Source organism: Pseudophryne corroboree, chromosome 4 (assembly GCF_028390025.1).
Source record: "Pseudophryne corroboree isolate aPseCor3 chromosome 4, aPseCor3.hap2, whole genome shotgun sequence".
Classification (NCBI taxonomy): Eukaryota; Metazoa; Chordata; class Amphibia; order Anura; family Myobatrachidae; genus Pseudophryne; species Pseudophryne corroboree.
In genome coordinates this window covers 769,333,697-769,355,756 of record NC_086447.1, presented here as the reverse complement: position 1 = coordinate 769,355,756, position 22,060 = coordinate 769,333,697, and the positions used below count along the sequence as shown (strand labels likewise).

Below are 22,060 nucleotides of genomic sequence, written 5' to 3'. Positions count from 1 at the left end.
TAAAAACAATTCCCAGTGAACGGTAATGTATAAACCATTGTACAATAATTGTGAGGAGAGAAATTGTACATGGAGCGCATCAAAGTTCTGCAGAGTCCTGGATGTGTAGCGATGAGGAAAGCCATGTTTGGCCTGTCATTAGGTGCTTCTTATTACCATGCTACAATGCAGGGTAATCGCAGGGATAACATGTGTGATAAAAGGTGTAAGACAATGCTATGGTGCATCGGTAGGATGTAAATGTGTAATATACCTATGGTGCTCATTCACACCTACCTACACCTTAATGTGCCACTAAAGCTGAAAAGTGCATTCAAAAATAGAGCAGAGGATTTTTGTGGCCTCGTTCTGTGAACGTGGCTCAACCTGCTTCTCATGCATTATCAGGTGCTCTTGGTACAATCAATTGTATCAGTGAACACATGAATAACAAGTTAATAGTGCCTCATGTATTCATATTCATGTGCTTCTATCCATGTTCCTGGTGTATATGTGTGAAAGAATCCTTAAGTATACCTGTCATCTGCACAGAGTGACAGCAGACATTGCGTGGGCTGCATGAATATTCATGAGAATGCAGCCTACCCATTCACTAGGAATTAGTGTAGTGACATCACTGATGCATAAGTCAAAAATGTCTGTGGCTGACAGCTACACTTTCACGTTCCCATTGGTAAAATGACAAATATGAAAACATAACCCGGAACATTTGATCATTTGTATCGGATGGTAACCAATGTGGGCGTCGGGCTGTTATTTTGCATTCCATGCAATTACATTTTTCTGCAGAAACTGTCATTTTTTTTCAAGATGTCGTTTGAAGGCAGATGGATTCTTAACTTAAATAATGAAAGGTGTTGGCCTGCCAGGAGATTTTGTTGTGATCTTGTCATTTTCATTGAGATAAACCATTAACCCCTTTGCCTCCTGAATACACAAGGCTGCTCTCAGGCAGCTGACTCAAGGAACTGTTTACTGACCACATTCACGTCCCCAGCCCTGGAGCTAAAAGCACTTTACACCATAAAATAAAAGCACTGTCGTTTTTTTTCTAAAAGGTTACGTCTGGAGGCCACGCTGCTCATACTTCATACAGAAAACTACTGAGAGAGCTATGAAATCCTCTATGATTTACACTCTCTCAGTGCATTAGGATATAGATCTAGTAGACTCCGAACTAGAGAGTGTCTAACTGCACCAGTATATGTGCATTCTTCTAGAGAACTGTGTCACTAGATTGTAAAGCCTACATATATGCCTGGGGAATGAACCTGAAGCCATTACATAATGCAGGAAGAACAGAGAAAACAAGATAGGTTTCAGCCATGCCACCCCAACACCACTGAATAAAGCTGTACCATTGGTAATTATAAGACCAACATGAAATCACTGCAGTCATCCCACAGCAGAACACAATAAAACTCACTCGCAAGAAATAATTTTAACATTCCCTTTATTTATTGCACCCTGAAAACAAAATCAGATCATGTATAGTGTCAATATTGCTATTTATATAGACATAATTCCAATGCTGTAAAGAATATAGAATATTTGGCACATTCCCCGCTGCTGATTGAGTATCATAATTGGTTGAACACATTTAGATAGGAATACATTTAAACTCCAGGAATACGTAATAATGACTGATTAATACATAACTTTTTACCAGCTGTCAAGAACTAACTTTGGAGAATGAGCCGCAGCGTAGGTTGTACACTAGGATGACCATACTGTCCCTTTGCGCTCGCACCGGGCAGTATACGTGTGGGCTAGTCCTATGTGTGCACTCAGACTGTGGTTGGGAAGTCACTTCTTCGGTCTAGCAGCAGCAGCATAATAATAAATGTACTGTAACTAAGTGCTCTTGAATTTATTGTGAATTTTGTTTAAGGAAATCAATATAACAATGCAATGTATTGATTGAAAATAACCACTGAAGGGTTTTTCCATAACCTCCCTTTGCATTTTTAAACTTATATAATTAATTGTTTTTCATTTTAAAGCAGCTCCATGTGGCTGGAGCACTATACCCATGCATATACAGCTCCTGACTGTGTCATCTATCAGTATATGTGTGCACGGAACATTACCAGTTTCTGCTTGCATATATTATTTTGGCAAATGCTTTTTAATATTCACTTTTCCACCGATGTGTTCTTGCCAATCTGGAGAGTTAGCTGTCTAATGTTTACAGGATATTGCAATCGAAAAATGATTTCGTTTTTGTTTTTTTTCCCTAAAACGTCTTTTTTTTTTTTTCAAACATTGGGGGTAATTCCAAGTTGATCGCAGCAGGAATTTTTTTAGCAGTTGGGCAAAACCATGTGCACTGCAGGGGAGGCAGATATAACATGTGCAGAGAGAGTTAGATTTGGGTGTGGTGTGTTCAATCTGCAATCTAATTTGCAGTGTAAAAATAAAGCAGCCAGTATTTACCCTGCACAGAAACAAAATAACCCACTCAAATCTAACTCTCCCTGCACATGTTATATCTGTCACACCTGCAGTGCACATGGTTTTGCCCAATTGCTAACAAACTTGCTGCTGCGATCAACTCAGAATTACCCCCATTGAACATTTCATGAACATTTTTGCTTCTGTTCACATAGTACAGTTAATTTAATGCTATCACAAATAACAGATATTAATACAGGTTGAGTATCCCATATCCAAATATCCAAAATACGGAATATTCCGAAATACGGACTTTTTTGAGTGAGAGTGAGATAGTGAAACTTTTGTTTTTTGATGGCTCAATGTACACAAACCTTGTTTAATACACAAAGTTATTAAAAATATTGTATTAAATGACCTTCAGGCTGCGTGTATAAGGTGTATATGAAACATAAATGAATTGTGTGAATGTACACACACTTTGTTTAATGCACAAAGTTATAAAAAATATTGGCTAAAATTTACCTTCAGGCTGTGTGTATAAGGTGTATATGAAACATAAATACATTCTGTGCTTAGACTTGGGTCCCATCACCATAATATCTCATTATGGTATGCAATTATTCCAAAATACAGAAAAATCCCATATCCAAAATACCTCTGGTCCCAAGCATTTTGGATAAGGGAGACTCAACCTGTAATATAATAATAATAATAATAATAACATTATTAATGGGATCAATTCAATTAGGGACGAGGGGGGCAAGTTGCCATTGCAATGGCTTAGAAACACTGGCAACGGCAGCAGAGCTCACCCACCTCACGTCCCGATCTCGCCCCGGACTCATGGATTTTTGTACATAGCCCTATGGGGCTGCGAACAAAAAACAATGATTCTGGCGGTACCATCAATGCTGCATATAGCCACATGTACTCATGGGTGCCTTACTAAACTGAGCCTTTGGGGTGGTGACATTTTATAGGTCTACCTAAATTAGTTTAAAAAAACCCTATTTGTTTAAATATTTAATACACGTGTATTAGAATCCTAAGCATGTGGTCACTTCATTGGAGAAGTAGAAAACTTTCATGAGATTTATGGGCCTCTTTGCTTAAACAGGCCCTATGAATGCTTGACAGGCCAAGGATTGGCGCTTCACCTACTGTAGAGCACTTAAGAAACCAGGAACATTTCATAACGTTTGTCACTTGTACAGTGTTAGTTACATAATTTGAATCAACTCTTAGGCAAAAGCTTAAGTGATGTCACAGTGATTCCTAAATGCAATAATTTACCTTCCTGCCTGACTTATTACAAAAGAGCTAGTCACGTGAGATGGATGCATAAAATCCCATTGTACCTCATTCAGCCCTTAATTTAATGGACACTGGGGGTCATTCCAAGTTGATTGCTCGCTAGCAGTTTTTAGCAGCCGTGCAAACGCTATGCCGCCACCCACTGGGAGTGTATTTTAGCTTAGCAGAACTGCGAACGTTTTTATTGCAGAGTGCCTGCAAAAAATGTTTGTGTAGTTTCAGAGTAGCTCAAAACCTACTCAGCGCTTGCAATCACTTCAGACTATTCAGTTCTGGATTTGACGTCACACACCCGCCCAGCGTTCACCCAGCCACACATGCGTTTTCCCTGGCTCGCCTGCGTTTTTCTGAACACTCTGAAAACGGTCAGTTGCCACCCAGAAACGCCCACTTCCTGTCACTCACTCTGCGGCAACTAGTGCGACTGCAATGCATCGCTAGACCCTGTGCAAAACTGCATCGTTGCACTGCGAACAAATGCAGCTAGTGATCAACTCGCAATGACCACCACTGTCTGTACCGATTAACCCATTCACTGTCAAGCGTGTACCATAGAGCTGGGTACATTTCAAGATGGACCTAACAAAACGCTTGTGTATGAAGGTAAGACATCTGCACAATCCATGACATAATGCCATGACTGATACATTCACAGCCTGATCCAGAGATGGATGCTAATGCTACCCACCGCTGCTGCAAAAGTGTATGCTGCGGCTGGGCAAAAATATGCAAATGTAGCCCCCCACCCCCCGGGAATTGTATATGACTTCGCAAATCCAAGCGATTGCTTGCAAAGATACAGCACCAGACTCATATCAGTCATTCTGAGTACCCCTATGATCATCACGCAGCATGGCAGCTGATTCAGAGAACCTTGACCCACTGTGTCAGCATACGGGATCAGAATCGCAGTTTGCAACATGCCCCCAAAGTGGTCAGGATACTCCTGTGTTTGAGCGCCACTTTCCCGTTACCTCCCACAAATGCTCCCTGACTGTCAATCCCACTGCGGCCAAGTCCTCATCGCGTTCGCCGATGGTAACACAACTTGATGCATGCGCAGTGCGACTCATACGCATCTGCAGAACACAATAATTGCTCTACTGCAATAACGGTGGGTTTGCGTCCACCTCTGAATCGAGTCCTCCATCTTTTGCTGATTTAAAGAGCATCGGACAAAGGTCTTCCCTAACTATGTACATTTTGTCTACAATACCTTCTTAGAATAATGACATTGAGCATTAAGTGGAAGTGAGAATGCTTCCGTTAATGGCACAGTTACAAAGTATTGATCATTGCAAAGTGTTTTAACTTATCATGTTACTAAAACAAAACACCCTAATAAAGGGACAGAGCGTCAATGTGACAATGTTATTGTCTGTAGGGGATTCTGACACACCTAATTGGTTTTCTGAAGTATTGTCTCACACATTCGCCCCCTTGGATCTGATCATTTGGGATTTGAAGGATTTTTCGGAACATGGCTGAGAAATTTCGGAAGGTTGTACTGGGAAGTAGTACATTGTCTGAGAATAAAGTTCAGATCCTAGAGGGTGCTACTGCTGAAACTACATCGGCTCTAATAGACAGGGATTTCTGCCAGCAGCAAACTTGTGTGTAGGATTCAGGCAGTGTCTTATTCCAACAGCTTTCTGCACATTCCTTAATAAGCTTCTTTAAAGCTGTCTGTGCCCCCAAGACAAAGTCCTGTCAGCAGAATCAGAACTCCAGTAGATTTTACCATATTTTTCTTTATCTTCGTATACCTATACAATTCAGAAGCGTTGCCTGAGTTTCCTATGGAGAAACCATCATCAAGATTGAAGATACCCCAGAATGTATTCTTCCTAAATGAGTTCTTTTTTACAATCACAACTAAATGTACACCTCACCTCTTTTACATTGTTCTTCCTTGTTATCTTTTTTCTTAAAGCGGACGCAGATCTGAAAATCATGGGTGTACCTGCGCCAACATCTGTATGTCACTTTTATTTAATAAAACTTGCAAACACTTCTGTATCTGTGACCCATCATTTCAGTGATAATCAGTGGTTAGCATTGCTTATCCTATGTCCGACAGTGTTATTCTAGTCCTCTGTGCAGGACAGTGTGTGTTTCTGTTTATTGATATATTTGCTTATACTGGTAAAGGCAGCCAGGTTTCTGGAACCCAATCATTTCTTCTCAGTACTTTTGTTTGGCACACCAATCATTGGTTTTACCAGTTACCTTAAACCAGTTGAACTCTGCCCTCCTTCCTTGTGGCCTTCCAGCTATAGAATCTTATGTCCTCTCTGGTTCATTGTCTACACATACCTATCTCTCCCTCCTTGCAACGCCTCCTACTGTGACTTAACCCTTTGTGTTCTACAGCTCTGGATGACTCTATATTCACTGCACTGGCCCCTCTCCCTTTAAATTACTACTTATCAATCTTCTTAAATCTGTGTGTATATATATATCTATCTATCTATCTCCACACACACAGATGTATACATATAAATAAAATATGCATCTCTATCTATCTATCTACTTACAAACACTATATTGTACATATGACATTATTGTACTACTTTAATACGTTATCGTACATACAGGCTGTGACCCTGGAACATTTCTTACAGTGGATAGTACATTTCCACATCTCACACCACAACTCTTTTTTTTTCCCCTGCAACTTCCTAACCCCTCCCTCTTGTTTAACTTATATTTATCTGTCCTTTTCACATGTGCAAAACTTTTGGATTTTGCTCCTTTAGATAACACCAAGTTGCTGTCTCTATTCTTCCTGCTCGTTATTGACCTCGGCAACCTCTTGTAATTCCACATCATCTAGCATGTCACCTTTCCCACTGCAGCTCTCCCCCTGCTCCTTACATGCAGGCTGTGAGCATTTGTTTGGCTCTCCTCGGGCTCTACGTATATAGTGTGTTTATGTGATAGATGCTGTGATCTCTTTCCTCTGTGCTATCTCCACAGCAGGATCAGATTCCAGCTCCACACACTGTGCTTCTTTATTTTTTTCCCTTCTTCTTTCAATAAGCAGCAGCTTGTGTCTAGCCCCTTCTCCTCACCCTCCCCCTTGTACTGTGAGTGCCCTCATTCCCACCCCCTCTCCTTCTGATCACTGTCCATTGGCTTGCCCGGGTCTGGTTTTCCTGTCCAGCCCCTTATGAGTGTCCATTGGTGTTGCCTTCCCCCCCTCCTCTTCGCTCCCCCTGGCCCTGCCCATGTTTTGTATGTCTCTGTCCATCCAGCTCTTGACGTTCAAGTTTGCAGGGACGTCACGTCCGCACTTGAACTTGCAGCTCAGGGGGGCTTTTGCCATTTTTTTCATTTCTCTCCTTCTCTATCTCTCTCTTCTTTTTTTTTTTCACCCCCCTCCAAAAAGGAAAAAAAAAAGAAGAAAGCATGACGGCTGTCCCACAATTCATCTTCTCCGCACCATCTTTGTATTATTTCTAATTTATTTTGGATGTCAAAGGCATTTGATGAAGATATTTTCTCTGGAGTCTCCTTCTTTCTAACCCCGCTCTCCCGATGTGAACCAAGCTCTCACAAGCCACCCACCAACCAACATGTCTCGCCGCAAGCAAGGCAAGCCCCAGCACTTAAGCAAACGGGAATACTCACGTAAGTACCTTTCTTAATCCATGCTTTACCTGCACACAGACGTAGCCTCACAGATGTTTAACGTAAAGGTGAGAAGGGGGGAAGAGGAAAAAAAAAACAGACAGCGATCTCATCTGCTGATAAAACCTCTCACTTTCTTCTAGTTTGTCTTTTCTTTGGTTGTAGAAATCAAATACTTTTTTATATCCCCCTCTGTAAGAAAAACTCAGAGATTATGGTAACAAAAAACCCTTAAAGGCTGCTAAAGGCTTCAGACTGGACACTTCACCGAGATCATGCACAATTGAACTCCATGAATAGCTCCGAGTGGATATGTAAAATAGAACTAAATGCAGCAAATGAGGTCCTTTTGAAATAAAACTCCTCTTTTAACCGTGAAGTTTGAAAGCTGCAAGCCCTAAAGGTGTAAGGTTTTAGCAAGAGATCAGTGCTTTGTGGCTTGCATACAGCGCTGCTAGCTGAGGGTCGGTGTGTGCTCCCTGTGCTGCCCCTGTCCGTCTGTAATAGCTGCTCCATGAAGCCCAGCCGTGAGCCAGCACAGTGTGAGCTGCACGGGGAAGAGCTGAGGTTTACATGCCACTGTCCTTTCAAAGAAATCTCTCCCCCAAAAACTCTTCTTTCAAAAAACTTCTTCCTCGATTGCAGCTGGCAGAGGAAATCCCTTCTTTTCCCTCTCTCTCTCTCTCTCTCGCTCTCTCTTTTACTATTTTTTGGAAGATTTTCAAAAAAAGTGGAAGTGGATTTTGATTGGGAAAAATCTCGTGTCTGAATGTTTACAAGCACCGCGTGTGCAGAATCTCCTGCCAACAACTCAGACAGGAAAAGCAAAATAATCTCCCCCAAAAAAAAAAAAAAGTCAGCAGGAAAAAAAAAAAAAAAGATCTGAAGAGGCAGATCTTCCATCGAAGGAATCAAATTGATTGTGTTGTAACCTATGAAAGATTAAAAAATAAATAAAGGTCGGAGGGCATTCTGTATGGAATTAGTCATGTTTTGTTCTGTTTTCCTAGGAAGCTGGAGTAGTTTCCACTGATCCTAGAATCAATGTGTAAATCGTGTGCAGCTTGTTAGCTTGCGATGTAGAATTACCATGCGTCAGTCCTCTGTCAGTCCTGCTTGTCTTGCTTAAATCATCTACATGTATGTTTTCTTAATGGCGTCTGTATTTTAGAAACAATCCTGGAATGCCTTGTGGCAGTCAGTAAGGATTTTTACAGAAATATATATATTTTCTTATCCAGATATTTGATACGTTCACCTGACAAGTCTCCCCTTTCCCCCCAAGCTTAATCAATCCATTTCTAATTTTCCAGGTATTGATTACAGCAACGGAGAAACTCGTTTTATTGGAATGAAGTTCTAGTACATTACCACAATACATTTTCCTAGAGTTTATGACGTTCTAATTTACAAATGGAATGTGACTGAGATTAGCAAAGTTACAATGTAACAAATAACCACCTATGACCCCGTAGGATTCAGTTCCCCTAGGCGACTTGCCTGTAGGTTTACGTTCACATCATATACTATAAGCTTTCATTTCTAACTGAATGTTGAGTATTTTTTTTTTGCATTGTCTGTTATTTTGGCTCTTGTTGTCTGCTTTTATGTTTATTTCTGGTATTCCCCCCACCCCCATTGCCAAGGGAGCTTCGGGTGACACGATTGACAACATGAGGTTTTACTTAAGTCTAGTTCTGTGATACCAGACCTGACCACTAGGGAGCAGAGCAAGATCAGGAAACATGTACAAACTTGAACCTGACCAGTTCAACATATATTCCTACATTTTCATAATTTGTTTTTCTTCATGGTGGGGGTGATTGGGTAGCACATTTTTCCTCCATTTCATTTCTTTGTCCATATCTACACTTTGTCTCTTTATTTAAATGAGGCAACATGGGCTGAGGATTAAACTACAGTCGCTTGTAAAACTCAGCTATCCCTGTTCATGCTTTTGAAATATGTATGTGTGTATATATATATATATATTCTCCTTTTCTTAATTCTCTTAATAAGAAACTTGTTATAACAGGACATGCAATGTTAGTAATTTTAGCTTTATGCAAATCAGCAAATGTGGTCAATAGAATGTTCTTTTCCTTGATATAGGTAATAAGAACTACTCTTTAAAAGAAAATAAATTTTTCAGGATTTCGTGCTAAATTCTAATGTGACTTTTACACTTTTTACAAGTAAACATACCAGGAGTTTAGTGTAAAGTTTGCTTGTCACATGCTGCGTTTGCTCCATTTCTTCTTTAAAGTTTACATTGTTCTGTTCTTTATTAACTCCGATGAAGGGAAGCAAGAAGTCTTGTGTAAGAGGGGGAGGGGGAGGGAAACAGGTTTTTCCTAAAACAGAGAGGTTCCTTGTTGACTGTCTGACATGTTTGCCTTTCATCCACGTGTTTGGACAGAGAGAGGAAGAGGGAGGGATATAGCCCTCTGTTCAAGCTCCCATTGTGTCTTTATTATTTACAAAGTTCACATCAAAAAAGCTGGTCGTCCGGCCTACGATCTTTATTATTTTTAGTAAATCCCAGACCAGACCAGACGCAGGATAACATTATTATTGTGCTAATCTGCTCGCAGCTTTATGCTCCCAAGTATCAATGAAAGAGTGCAAACATTTCCTTGACAAATTGAAAAGGAAGTGGAACTCTAAAACTCTAATAAGGAAACAGTTCTAATCACCAGTTTGCTGAAATGAATGTTGCTAAATGGTACAAATGTACCTCTTTCTAGACAAGTCCATGGTAACATGTCATTAATGTAGATCGTTTACAATCGCACAGAAGATAGTCACAAATTATATACTGTATGTGGATTTTACAAAGTATGTTTAAAATCATAGGAAAGTTCCATATACTTTCTGTATACAAGTACTTTGTATACACACTGTATGAGCCTGCACAGAGTGATCTGCTATCCACAGTGCATCTGATGTTATAATAATATAGTAATAATAATGCTAAATATCCTGTGCTATCGCTATACATCAGCAGCCAAATACTTACTTGCGTGGAACAACATATATATAAATATTACAATGTACTCCCCATATAATTAGAAATAATTAAAATTAAAGAAATGTAAAGGTTGTGGATTTTAGATCTATACATCTGATCGTCATGTTTTTTTTCAAAAGCGTTGCCTCCTATACAATTAATTAGGTGAAATGTTGGGGGTAATCGCCTACCTGTGAATAAGGAATCATTTCCTGGTTCTGTCTGTAAATCAGGTGGTGACTGCACTCAGTAGACTTTGTCTATTTTAGACCTTACCTTGTAGCTGTGCCTGACCATGGTCACTATTTCTGTCTCTTTTATAATTGACATCCAAAGAACTCTACTGAATTACAGTTTATTTTTGTGTTGGTGGTGCAATTGTCTGTCTCAAGCTTGAAGAACGTAGTTCTATGTGCATGATTTACTAACATGTGCGTTAGTTTAAAAGAGAACTATAGGACTCAATTATTGGCTGCTCGCTAAAAAACTAAATACAGCCTATTGCCATTCATAACCCACCCTTCATTGTTAAGTGACATTGAAAGAGTTACTGTAGGATCGTTCTCCCATTTTACCACCATAGTATTAGCCATGATATATAGTCCTAGAGGTGGCGACTTCTGAAAAGTCAGATATATTTTGTCCTAGTTGACGCTCAGGTACATTTAGGTATCATTCTTATCTCCTACTGCACAACTGGGAGCTACTCCAGATCTCCCCCATCAGCAGTCACTCTACGTGGGGCTGAAATAAATTTAACCTGAGTTCAGGAGATTTTTGCACTTTACCAGGATGTATTCCTAGAGTCTGCAACCAAATTAAAATCTATTTTTTGATTCTCTGTGGCTTTAAGTTCATTAAAATGTGAAATTGACAGTCTGCTTAAGAAGGTCAGGCTGATTAACTATTTCGTAGTTGGGCTGGGCATCCGTGATATTTTAGAAATGTTTGTTCTTTGTGCTCTAATGGACATGGTAGTGGTGCTGCTTATGAGGCAAATTGCAGAACACAATTTTATTGTGTGTAGTGCGATAGATCGCACTGTATGTACGTTTTATGCTTTATTTTAGGCTCCTTAACAAAAAAACAGAAAAAAAGTGTCTCGGAACATTCTGTCAACTCTGACAGCACAGCAGTAGAAGAGGTATTTCAAGTTTAAGGAATAGGTTCCTATCAGCTGTTATGAAATGTGGCATTCACTTGACCACAGTGACTTCTACATGATGGCACAACATGAGTATAAACATGTCCGGAATATATTTCAGGAACATCTCCCTTGACAACACGAAAAGAAATGACTAAATTCTTCCTTTTTATTGATCATTCAAAAAAGAAATATATAGTGGATGCATCTTCAGTTGGATGTTTCCTTAATTAAATATTTCCCCCCCCTCGTATCCTGTCATGAGTGTGCAGGATGTGTCGGACTCATTGTCCTCACTCTCACGTACTACAAATGTAAATAGAGCATTTTACAGTATGAGGGTAAATCATGTTTCAAGCGTCCTCTACACAGATCTCCATTCAATGTTTTTTTGCGCACAATAACGACAGGTTCTCTATAAAACAGTAACAATGTTGAGAAAATCTACCGAACAGCCCCCAATATTTTTCCAGATAATGGAAAATCTGCTGTTCCTTTTGCTGTAGTTTACAGTATATAGGGATGTCAAAAGTGTTGCTACTGTATCTGTAGGGTGTAAACTAAGCATAGCTACTGCTCATTTCTCCTTTCTCTTCTTAAGAGAGCTGATTTTTCCCCCCTTTGTTTTCTACACTGCAGCCGAACCTGTCGAAGCCATTTTAACAGATGAGGAACCTGACAACAGCACATTGGGAGCTGGAGAGGGGGATCACGACCTTCTAACCTGCGGCCAGTGTCAGATGAACTTCCCATTGGGGGACATTCTTATTTTTATTGAGCACAAACGGAAACAATGCAATGGCAGCCTTTGCTTAGAGAAGGCTGTGGATAAGCCACCCTCACCTACGCCAAGCGAACTGAAGAAAGCGTCCAATCCTGTGGAGGTTGGCATCCAGGTCACACCGGAGGATGACGATTGTTTGTCAACGTCCTCTAGAGGGATTTGTCCAAAACAGGAAAATGCAGCAGGTAAATGTGAGGGGAAGAAAGTTACTGAATGCTTTCCTTCACTCCGGCCACATCACTTTGTCCTACAAGGTGACCTATGACCTCCCTGTACAATATTCTGCGCTCAGTGCACAAAAAGTTCTCTATGAATATGTGTTTGTGTATTGGCGATTGTAGTATAATTCTTACAACACAATTCTAACATTTTAACCTGCAGGAAAAAGGTTTTGTCCCTCCTAAGAAAGGTCACTCATCCCAATATCCTCACATTTAATTTCTTGTATCGTTTTGTAATATAAATCTACCATAGGTGCCTTAACTAGACTAGCCTTTGCAGAAAACCATGCTTCCTAATTCTGACAGCCAATCCAGAGATGCTGATAGTGTAGAATATGTGAGATTCCCTCCCCTTTAACATAAGTCTTTTGTCCAAAGTTCATTTATATCTTGTGCTCTTTGTTTTATGTATCTTTTATTGGAAGTTAATGATTGCTTAAACCTAGTACAAATGTTTTTTCTCTCCAAGTACTTTAAGGGTTAAAGCATGTTGCAGCTAGCCTCGGATCCATATTGGCTGTCAGCATGCAGGCTGTAATTAAACACAGCCCCATGGCACAGTGACACCTCTGACCTTGACTTTAAGATGCCATTTTCCACTGGCCAGGCCAGAGTAGAGAGGGCAGTTGCTGAAGCGCACAGACATGCTTATTCGAAAAGTTTAAGGGCATGTTGGAAATTTCAAAAGGTTGGTTTGACAGGAAAGGCCGCTTTCTGCAGCCTGCCTCTTCAGCCAAATGATAAATGCCTCGCTGTGCTGCTCTCCCATACCTCTGATGTGGCTTTGACAGATGTGTCTTTATTTTCTTCGTGGCTTATTCAACCACATTTCAGAAAAGCCTAACACTGACTTTATAGATATAGCTGCTATCCATACATACAGACACAATTCCTATTTGATACAATGAAGTGCATTCGAGCGGTAAAAATGCATTAGTGTGCTGCATTCCTGTTTGCATTTGCAACAATATTATGTGATTATAGATAGACTGATGGAATTGTCAGGCATCTTGTTGTGGAAATGCTGTTATAAAAGTACAGTGTCTATAGTTCAGGAATTGCCTTTCCAAGACTAGACAAACCTCATTCCCAAGAATAGGTCACAAGTGTATTACTCTTTATGAGATCCCCTCTTTTGTATCTGTTGTTTTAACCTTTTAGACGCAGGCAATGAATGGGAATTGACTCGCAGCCTAGCAGTGTGTGAAAAAGCCATGTGTGGTGTAGTTAGTTTCAGGTCACACAATGTGCGAAAATCAAAGTTACATCTTGATGCAGCTCTCCACTGTAAGGTGGTAACTGGCGCACACTACCAGGCCCGGTTCTGCTGGGGGAACCTGCGCTCACTTCCTAGGTGGCAGAGTTTTGGTTAAATGAATTTTTGAAATCTGTTGTTGTTTTGTAAGGGAAATTACGATTTAAAAATGCATTGCTGAACTTTTCCTATACTGCCATAGGCAGTTATATTGCAATCTGTGCATGTAATTGTAAAATCATATTTGGGCAGTGAATACTGTCCTCTGTTCTTTGTATTGTGTGACTGTTCATCTCGTATAGGTATTGTGTACAGTAGATGTATATGTAATTTACAGGATGCATAGAAGTATGTGTGAAATGAGTGGTGGCATTCTGCAGGTCCTCTTTGGTGTGTGCAGGGTTAATTTCTCTCCTCTCCTAAAGGCCTAGTTTCCAGTGACCATTCCCAATTGCTGTCTTTCATAAGAAGGACTAGCAGCTGAAGAGCATTTCATGATTAATGATGCCAGAGCTTGGTGGAAGGGATCTGTAGCCTTTAGAGATCCAAAGTCATTCTAAATCGCCAAATATGGAGTAACACTAGAGTGATGTAACATCGTATTTACATATCGGAGAGCTCTGTTTAAAAGACAAAACACAGTATCTGTCACGAAGGAATTAAAAGCAGTCTGCTTTCAATTGTCCCATTGTCACTCTTTTGATTAATTCCACATGGTTATTTTAATATTATAACACCAAAAATGCCTTTTTGGGGTTCTCATTTCAGAAGAAAAAGTGTCATTTTGTTTCTTAATGACATGTATGTACATAGCATTTTATACATACGGTTCCGTTTAGTGCATTTCTGTTACATCTAACGCCTGCATAGTCTGTGGATCTACAGCCTTTGATCCATTCATAGGTTTAATCCAGAGATTTAGGTTCATTTAAAAGTATTCACAACTAACTTCCTTGTGGGATTAATACATCTTCAAACATCCTTTAACAAGCATTTTTGGAACACATTGTAATTCGTTAAATGATGTTCTGTGTAATCTTTATACTCAGAGTTGAAATTGAACTCACAGTTTTTGCTATCAGGTGCAAAATTCAATCTCTACAGAACACATCCTTCCGCAGAGACTAGGAAATGCTTCCAACATGGAACATTTGCGAGGTCTTGTGGACAAAATGAGGCACTATCAATATGATATTCTAATAATTCATCTCTTTTTACTTATTTACCTATTACTGGTGAAAAGAAAATGACGCTGAAATTCTGTAAATGTCTGTAAAGTGTTGCTTTTGTTCTCATCAGATTCAATGTTTCTTAAGCTTCAGAAGTTTTATAGTTGCCCAATATTTGGAAGTTACCATAATAATTATTTTGGATCCTTGTTTGTATCTTGTTGTGAATAGTGTGAGAATTTATTAAAATGTGAAAGTGGTGATTGATGGTTTATTATGTAACTGAGAATACCTATACTTCAAAGTTGTCAGACCGGTCTCTAAACGAGGAGGCTTTGCTTCAGTCATTGCTGGCTTTGCATTTAATTATATTTATCTACATATGCTTGCATTGCAACAGCATTTAAATATTTAAAAAGATAAATCAGTTCTTAGCCGCTAATCTGTATTATTTTAGCACCCAGTGCATTGTAAAGTAATTTGTTATACAGAGTAGTATTGTGAAGTGAGAATATACGAGTGCTTATTGTGTGCTCATCTACTGTAGATTACAGTTATATTTTGCAAGCCTGAAATTGGTGCACAGCAACTTGCTTTGTTTAAACAGCCGAGTATTAGCGATGTGGTGATTGGGCCGTATTATCTAACAAGATACTGTAGACATATTCTTATGGTCCTAGTATTCACCAATGTGCAACCTTGCAAGCAGGCCAGTCATAGAGAAAAGAAACAATAGTTCTTACAGAAGTTGTATTAAAAATCTAGACATATATAAAATAAATCCAGCCCCCCCCCCCCCCCCATCTCAACTCCGACAACATCCACTGACATATTCTCATTCTGCCCCATATATTCTAAAATTATACATCACAACGCTCTCTGGCTTTTGGCATACTGCCAAAATGCTGCATTTATCTCGAAAAAAGAAATCCCCACATTCATGGTTTGAATTGATTAAATTAACATGTGGTCATTATAGAGGCCCCGCTGTATTGTAAACATGACGTAGAATGTGTGCGCTTTGATGTATGAAAAATGCAAGGGCAATTCATAAACAGTAACTGTACCATATGTAAGCTGCCTTTTCCTGTATGCAGAGCATGTGTGCAGTATATCCAAGACTCTTCCTTTTGTCTGATGGGCCTGGGATACTGTACAGACCTTTCTGGCAAGTCATGTGTTAAACTAGTCCATTGCTACTGAACCAGGATACAGACAATATCTCTGTATAAACCCACTGGAAAGTATTTTTGACACAAGCGGCTGTGAACGCATTATCGACTGTATCATTTTAAAGTTGGTGGAAGAGTACTAAGTGTTTACGGTACATACAGTGAATGTGCAGTTATGTCTTGTGATATGGAATTGTTCTTGTTAGTTGTCCCTGTGATGTTCCCTCTGTGAATGAAGGAGTGAATTTAGAATCCAAGTGTTTGGAAAGTACCAGACTTGCATTAAGCAGTAACAGGGCTGGGTGACTCGGGAATAGTGGGAGGAGGAGAGTTAATGTACCAACAAGCAGCGACATTGCATTGGTCATGTAATATTTGAGCTGATACTTTTAGTGTAAAGCTAGGATGTTCTGCTGTGGGCGGAGAGACTTGTGACACAGACCCAGTCGGGAACACGACTGCTTGAATGAAGAATTCTGATTCACCGACAGTAAACAAAATTGATGTGTGCAGTGTGATCAATAACCTTTACAGTCAACAGCTATGGTGGCATCAAGCCTTTATTATGTACAAACCATAAGAGGATGGGGAACCCTTTGGAGATACTGAAGTAGCTGATTACTCCAAAAAAAGAAGCAATGGCTTCTTTCATATTGAACTAGACACCGTTTTGCCAGCAATGTAATTGGCATTTGTGTGCCATGGTACCAGCTTTGTGCGATGAAAGATGCTTAGCATCAAGCTGGACATTGCCTGGCATTTTGCCATAACTTACTATGAGATCTAATCAGTAAGCATCTTTATTTAGGTTCTGCTGGTAGAGTCTCTGCTTGTGCCTAGGGTATGCTGGCAGTTATGTGATTAGATAGAGTGGTCTGTTCTTATTTCATTCACAGCCAGATGCACACCTGATACACACATCCGTACCGCAGATCCTGCTGTGTTTCTTTTACTGCTAAGGCCGCCTGTACTCTATATCTACTAGTTGTTTTGTTTTCATCCCTACTTGTAACAGTTTGGTCCAGCTTTAGAAGTTTGGTGTTTATAATTTCATGTACAAGCTGAATATCCTGGTGTTAGCAGTAATTTGCTATTTGGTTTTGTATAGCTACCTATGGCTGTTTCATTTGGGGATCCAGTAGAAACGTCTTCGTCCTATCGGAGTAAAAACTGGATGACACAATATTCTTCTTAGTAGTCTGTCACTTGCTAACATAACACACCTGATGATGTACAATATAAAACCACTGTTATGATACATTTCGTTTGCACTCACCAAATACCTAGTGTGTGCTTATGACTTTGCAGTACAACTTCTGGCGCCTTGAGACTGATGTGACTTTTTAGCAGTGCTCTTAGTTTAAATGGACAGCTAGTCCTGCTACATCCAATAAACATTTTGAGTACAATTTGGAAAGATTTTTACTGTTCATCAAGGGATGGGGAATTATTGAAAGTTTCCATTAGGCTTCCTTGTGGTTTCCCAAGGGCACCAAGTTGGCCATGTACAGGGAAAGTTGCAGGTGTGTTAAGGTCAAAGCGCCTCCCTGCAGCGTGGAAATGTGGACTCTTGATTTGTGTATGAAATATTAGCAAAGTTACAGCACCTTCGAGAAGTCTTTTACGTGCGAGTTTAGATCAGTGCATGCAAATTTCTTGGCAGATGCACCACTGGAATCTTAATGCTCCACTCACCTTCTTCTGTAATAGAGCTGTACATGGCTACAAGCTGAAATTATAATGTGCAGTCAGTCCAGGGAATTCTGCAATGCTTAGCCCAGTGCGAATGACAGCATTGTTAAAATGTTCAATATGTCTGTTTCCTCCCTCATCTGTGCCAGCCGGTGAAGTTATCTTTCCTTTTTTTCCGTGTTAATGGTCTTTTTTTCTTTTTTTTCTAATTGCCTCCTTTCTGACAACAGCAAATTCAGAGGATTAGTAGTAGACTGCTCATATAATTTTATACAGACTGCAAACTATCCATTGAGACAATCCAATAAAAAAAAGTGGAAAACAAAAAAACCCAAAGGATTAATATATTGTCATATTAGTACGGGTATTATTATGATGTGGAGTTGTTTTGGAAAAAAATGGACACTTCTTACCTCTTGTGCAATTTGTAGCAAGACTCGTCCTCAGCCCCCCCCCCCCCCCCTTCACTCCCACCCCCCCCCAAACACAGAAAGGTTGGTGTTTTCATTAGAGACATTCATTTCCTTTGTTTAATGGTGGGAAGGAGTTTATAACAGTATGCCCATTTTGTAGGCAGAACATCTTCCTTGGCAGATGGGCCAAATTAACAGAGTGTACAAAGAAGAAAGAGGCATGCTTATAATAAAACACACTTGAACACATTCACCCCTTCCCAGTTTTCTTAGTTAAAAGAGCGTTGACAGTGTTTTTACAGTGTCTTATGGTCTCGTGAATCCACGTTGGACCATAATAGAACATATTTGTGGCTAGGGTGCTCCAGGGTGTTAAATGGACAAATGCTTGTCAATCACAATGCTGCATATGGTGCGTTTTAAACCAGACTATGGACAGCATTTTAAACAATGCATTGGAATATTTTAATAAGGGCAATGCCATATGAGAGTATGACAGTCGGAGTAGCTCAGTCTAGACTAGAAAAACATCCACTAGAGACATTTGTATATCATTTTCTTTTATGCAGTATTAAAAGTCAGAGCAAGGTTTTAAAATGTGAAAAATGCTAAGGGGGGCAAGAAAAATGTAATACAGTAATGAACGGTTTCTGTACAGAGTACCGGGTGTGAACTTCAAGGCAAAAAATAAGATGACGACCAAAGAGATTCGCCATTTTTACAAAGTTTATACGTTAAAAAATTCCGTTTAGCAACCCTGGGGTGCAAAATAGAACAGCGTTTTATTGAGCTTCTGTGGTTGTAAAATGTAAAACAGCAGTTTGTGTTATGATCTGACTTTTGGCTCACCCTTCACAAATTTCAGAATCTAGTTTTAACAATGCCCCCCCCCCCCACCACCACCACCTTTAAAAAAAAAAAATTCACTGTGCAGACAAGGAGAGGTGCCCTTGAAACAAACATGTTTCATCCTCTAACACAAGTTACCACAACTGCAGGACTCCAGAAATAATATCTAATGACAAAAGAACATAACCCAAAGAATTATACCTGCTTATAAATGTATCATACAAGTACTGACAGTCTCCGGGTCATTTATGAGTAAGGCGAGATAAATGTTGACTTTTCACAGCTGGTCTTATGTGCATGCTAAAAGTTTTAATATCGATGTAAAACAGATATTATGTAGCTATATTAGGACTGGGTAGGCTGTGTTTATTCAATAGTTTATTTAAGAGGTTATGGTAGGCCACAAACTGCACTGTCTATGCAATGTGTATGTATTGCTTTTTTTGACAATTACATTTATTACCTCTAGATAGAAACAACAGACCCCAGGCAGTACACTTAATAATACTGACAGAAATAGGGTTATTTACCTACCATGTTTGTTATATGCCGGTGGTAATTTTACCCTCTAACATTGTAGCATTCAGCGTACATTTTTCAAAAGAAAGTTACTGGGCAGGTTGGGCTAGAGAAAAAAAACGGGCTTAATCTGTCGCCCATTAAATTAACGCAGTTGAAATGGCAACAATTTTGCAGTAAAACCAAAAGTGATACAAAGCTTGGGTACTACATTCTTGAAATCTAGTTGAAGAACCACACTAAAATTAAATAGTCAACAAATACAAGAAAAAAAATCGAACTGATTATTCAAAAATAAAAAATAAATAAAAAATCATTCATCTGAATTTTTAACAAAACATTGCAGGAGCTTCAAAGAATGTGTTTTCTTCTGATGTTATGGCTGTGTGACGAATAACAGCGGGGAAAGCAAAAAAAAAAAAAGCATTTCTTATTCTACATACAAGTGGATTGCTTAACAAGTCAGCGCAGGCACATACTTGTTTGTACAATAGAGATAAAAAATTCCTGTATAAAAATAATTCACTTGCTGACAGCAGGCATTGTGCAGGGGCGGCCTCCTTTGTGCCGGCCTCGGGTCTGGGATCGAGGATCACGACTCCTGCTTTTTATGCAGAACAGTCTATCACGATCGCTTGCTGAATTCTGCCTAAAAGTTAATTGCTTAATTTTTAGAAATATTTCAATCTCCCTTTGTAAGGTTTTTCTTTCTTCTTCATCCCTGGTAGGACTGCTTTAGTTTACTGCAGACGCTGCAAAAAGGGAAACGTTTTTGGCAGGTTTAGAATTGTGGCCCTTTATTTATAGATATATATTTATTTATGCATTTGCATTGCAAGCTATTGTTTGCCAGTAGTCTTTTGTGTTGGCTCTGATAGAGCCTGCGTAAACTATGGCTGGTCTGTGATTCCTTAAATAATAACTTTGCCACTGGGAGGGATTGTATGTAATGCAGACCTGTAGCTGACAAAGATGTCTAGAGTAAATCTATGTTTTAATTTTAATTTTTTATTTATTTTAATTCAAAGCATCTAATGGTGGCGCTCCTTTTACCAACACGACGGTGATAAATTGGTTTAACCTGGTTTAAATATCTAGAAATAGTGGTTGCGCAAGGGGCAAGATTATATATTTGATTGGGAAAATCATGAACTGCGATGATACATAAAATACTGTTACTATCTGCCTCTACTGGATTTATTTTAAATTCCAATTGTCTAAATTAATATTTTGTTAGATTGCAGCCATAGAGAATCAAGTTCCTGAAAAAAACTCCCCATATCTCTATTCTGATGTACTTAATAAAACATTGGCACTATATTTTAAGTTATTGATAAACCTGATTATAAAAGCAGAGATGGTGAAAGCTTTATATATTAACACCCTACATTCATCAAGAAAAGCCATCCACAATGTTCTATAGCTAATGAAACACTAGGCATATACATTGTGTGATGCTTAGGATGGTCCAAGAAAGATCCGCAGACATGACATGTGGGAATTTGGTGTCTTGCAAATCACATTAAATGGAAATATTATGATTTGTATGTGTAAAATCAAATGTAAGGCCACTAATGAGAGTGCTTGCAATCGATGTGATTATAGAATCTTGTAGAGCAATGTCTTCATGCTTCCTCCTCCAATAATGGACTGGTCACTGTGCAAGGAACTTCGGAGTGTGCTCTGTCCTAGGCCGTGATCTCATGTTTGCACCGCAGGCCTCTTCGTCCTCAATATGTGTGTGTCTGGCACAGATAGGGTAAAATATGCACAATGTGTAACAAAGACAGCCAGGCAGTGATTCACTGGCACTTTGGGTATAGAAGCTGTTAACTCCTTCTACTCTCACAGGCAGCAAGTGTGCTCAATAGACGATTTGAATGTAATTAGTCAAAAACATATTCGTTAAAGGTTTTCAACTAAAATTCAAATTAATATAGCCGACTGATTTTACCTGTGTAATTCTATAGTGTTTATTAATCATTACTTTGTCATAGTGTCACTATAACAATGTGTGAAGCAACCGACTTCAGGAAAATATATACTGAAGGGCTGCATTTTAATTAATGCAATTCAATAGCTGTATAACTCCCAAACATGCCCCAGTCACCTAGCAGAAGAGAATTATAATGGAATGTTATGAAAGCTTTTGTGTCCCTTATAAACATATCATATGAACAATGAAATATTACAAAGCATTATCTCAGGTATAGTAACTGCTGCCTCTCTAGCGATTCTGCAACTGAGAACTGGAGATCACCCAGAGCAACAGGTCCTCTTAGTCCTGATTTACAAAATTAAGACATTGCCATACTTTATATTTCATGGTGTACAATACAATTTGTGAGGATTTGAGTGATTACCCTCTTTTTCGTACCATTTTTCTATTCAAATATTGAAATAATAAAAATAATCAGTAATCAGTCACAAAAGGGTTTGTAGAACCAATGCACAGATGTTGTTAAAATCTTTATGTTGAAACCAAGTT

The 22,060-nt window shown here is 39.2% G+C and overlaps 1 protein-coding gene across 5 annotated transcripts in view; it reads left to right on the top strand.

Annotated features, from left to right (window-relative positions):
- The window catches only part of BCL11A (BCL11 transcription factor A), a 181,816-nt gene that overhangs the window by 28,689 nt on the left and 131,067 nt on the right, over positions 1-22,060 (top strand). For 2 of the 5 annotated variants that reach the window (XM_063918216.1, XM_063918217.1), the window contains exon 2: positions 12,138-12,467. In XM_063918216.1, coding sequence (XP_063774286.1) covers positions 12,239-12,467 — 229 coding nt within the window. In that variant the 5' untranslated portion in view covers positions 12,138-12,238. Of the gene's footprint in view, positions 1-6,623; positions 7,345-12,137; positions 12,468-22,060 lie in introns of those variants that run through there. The other 3 variants (XM_063918211.1, XM_063918213.1, XM_063918212.1) reach the window with 3 other exon arrangements.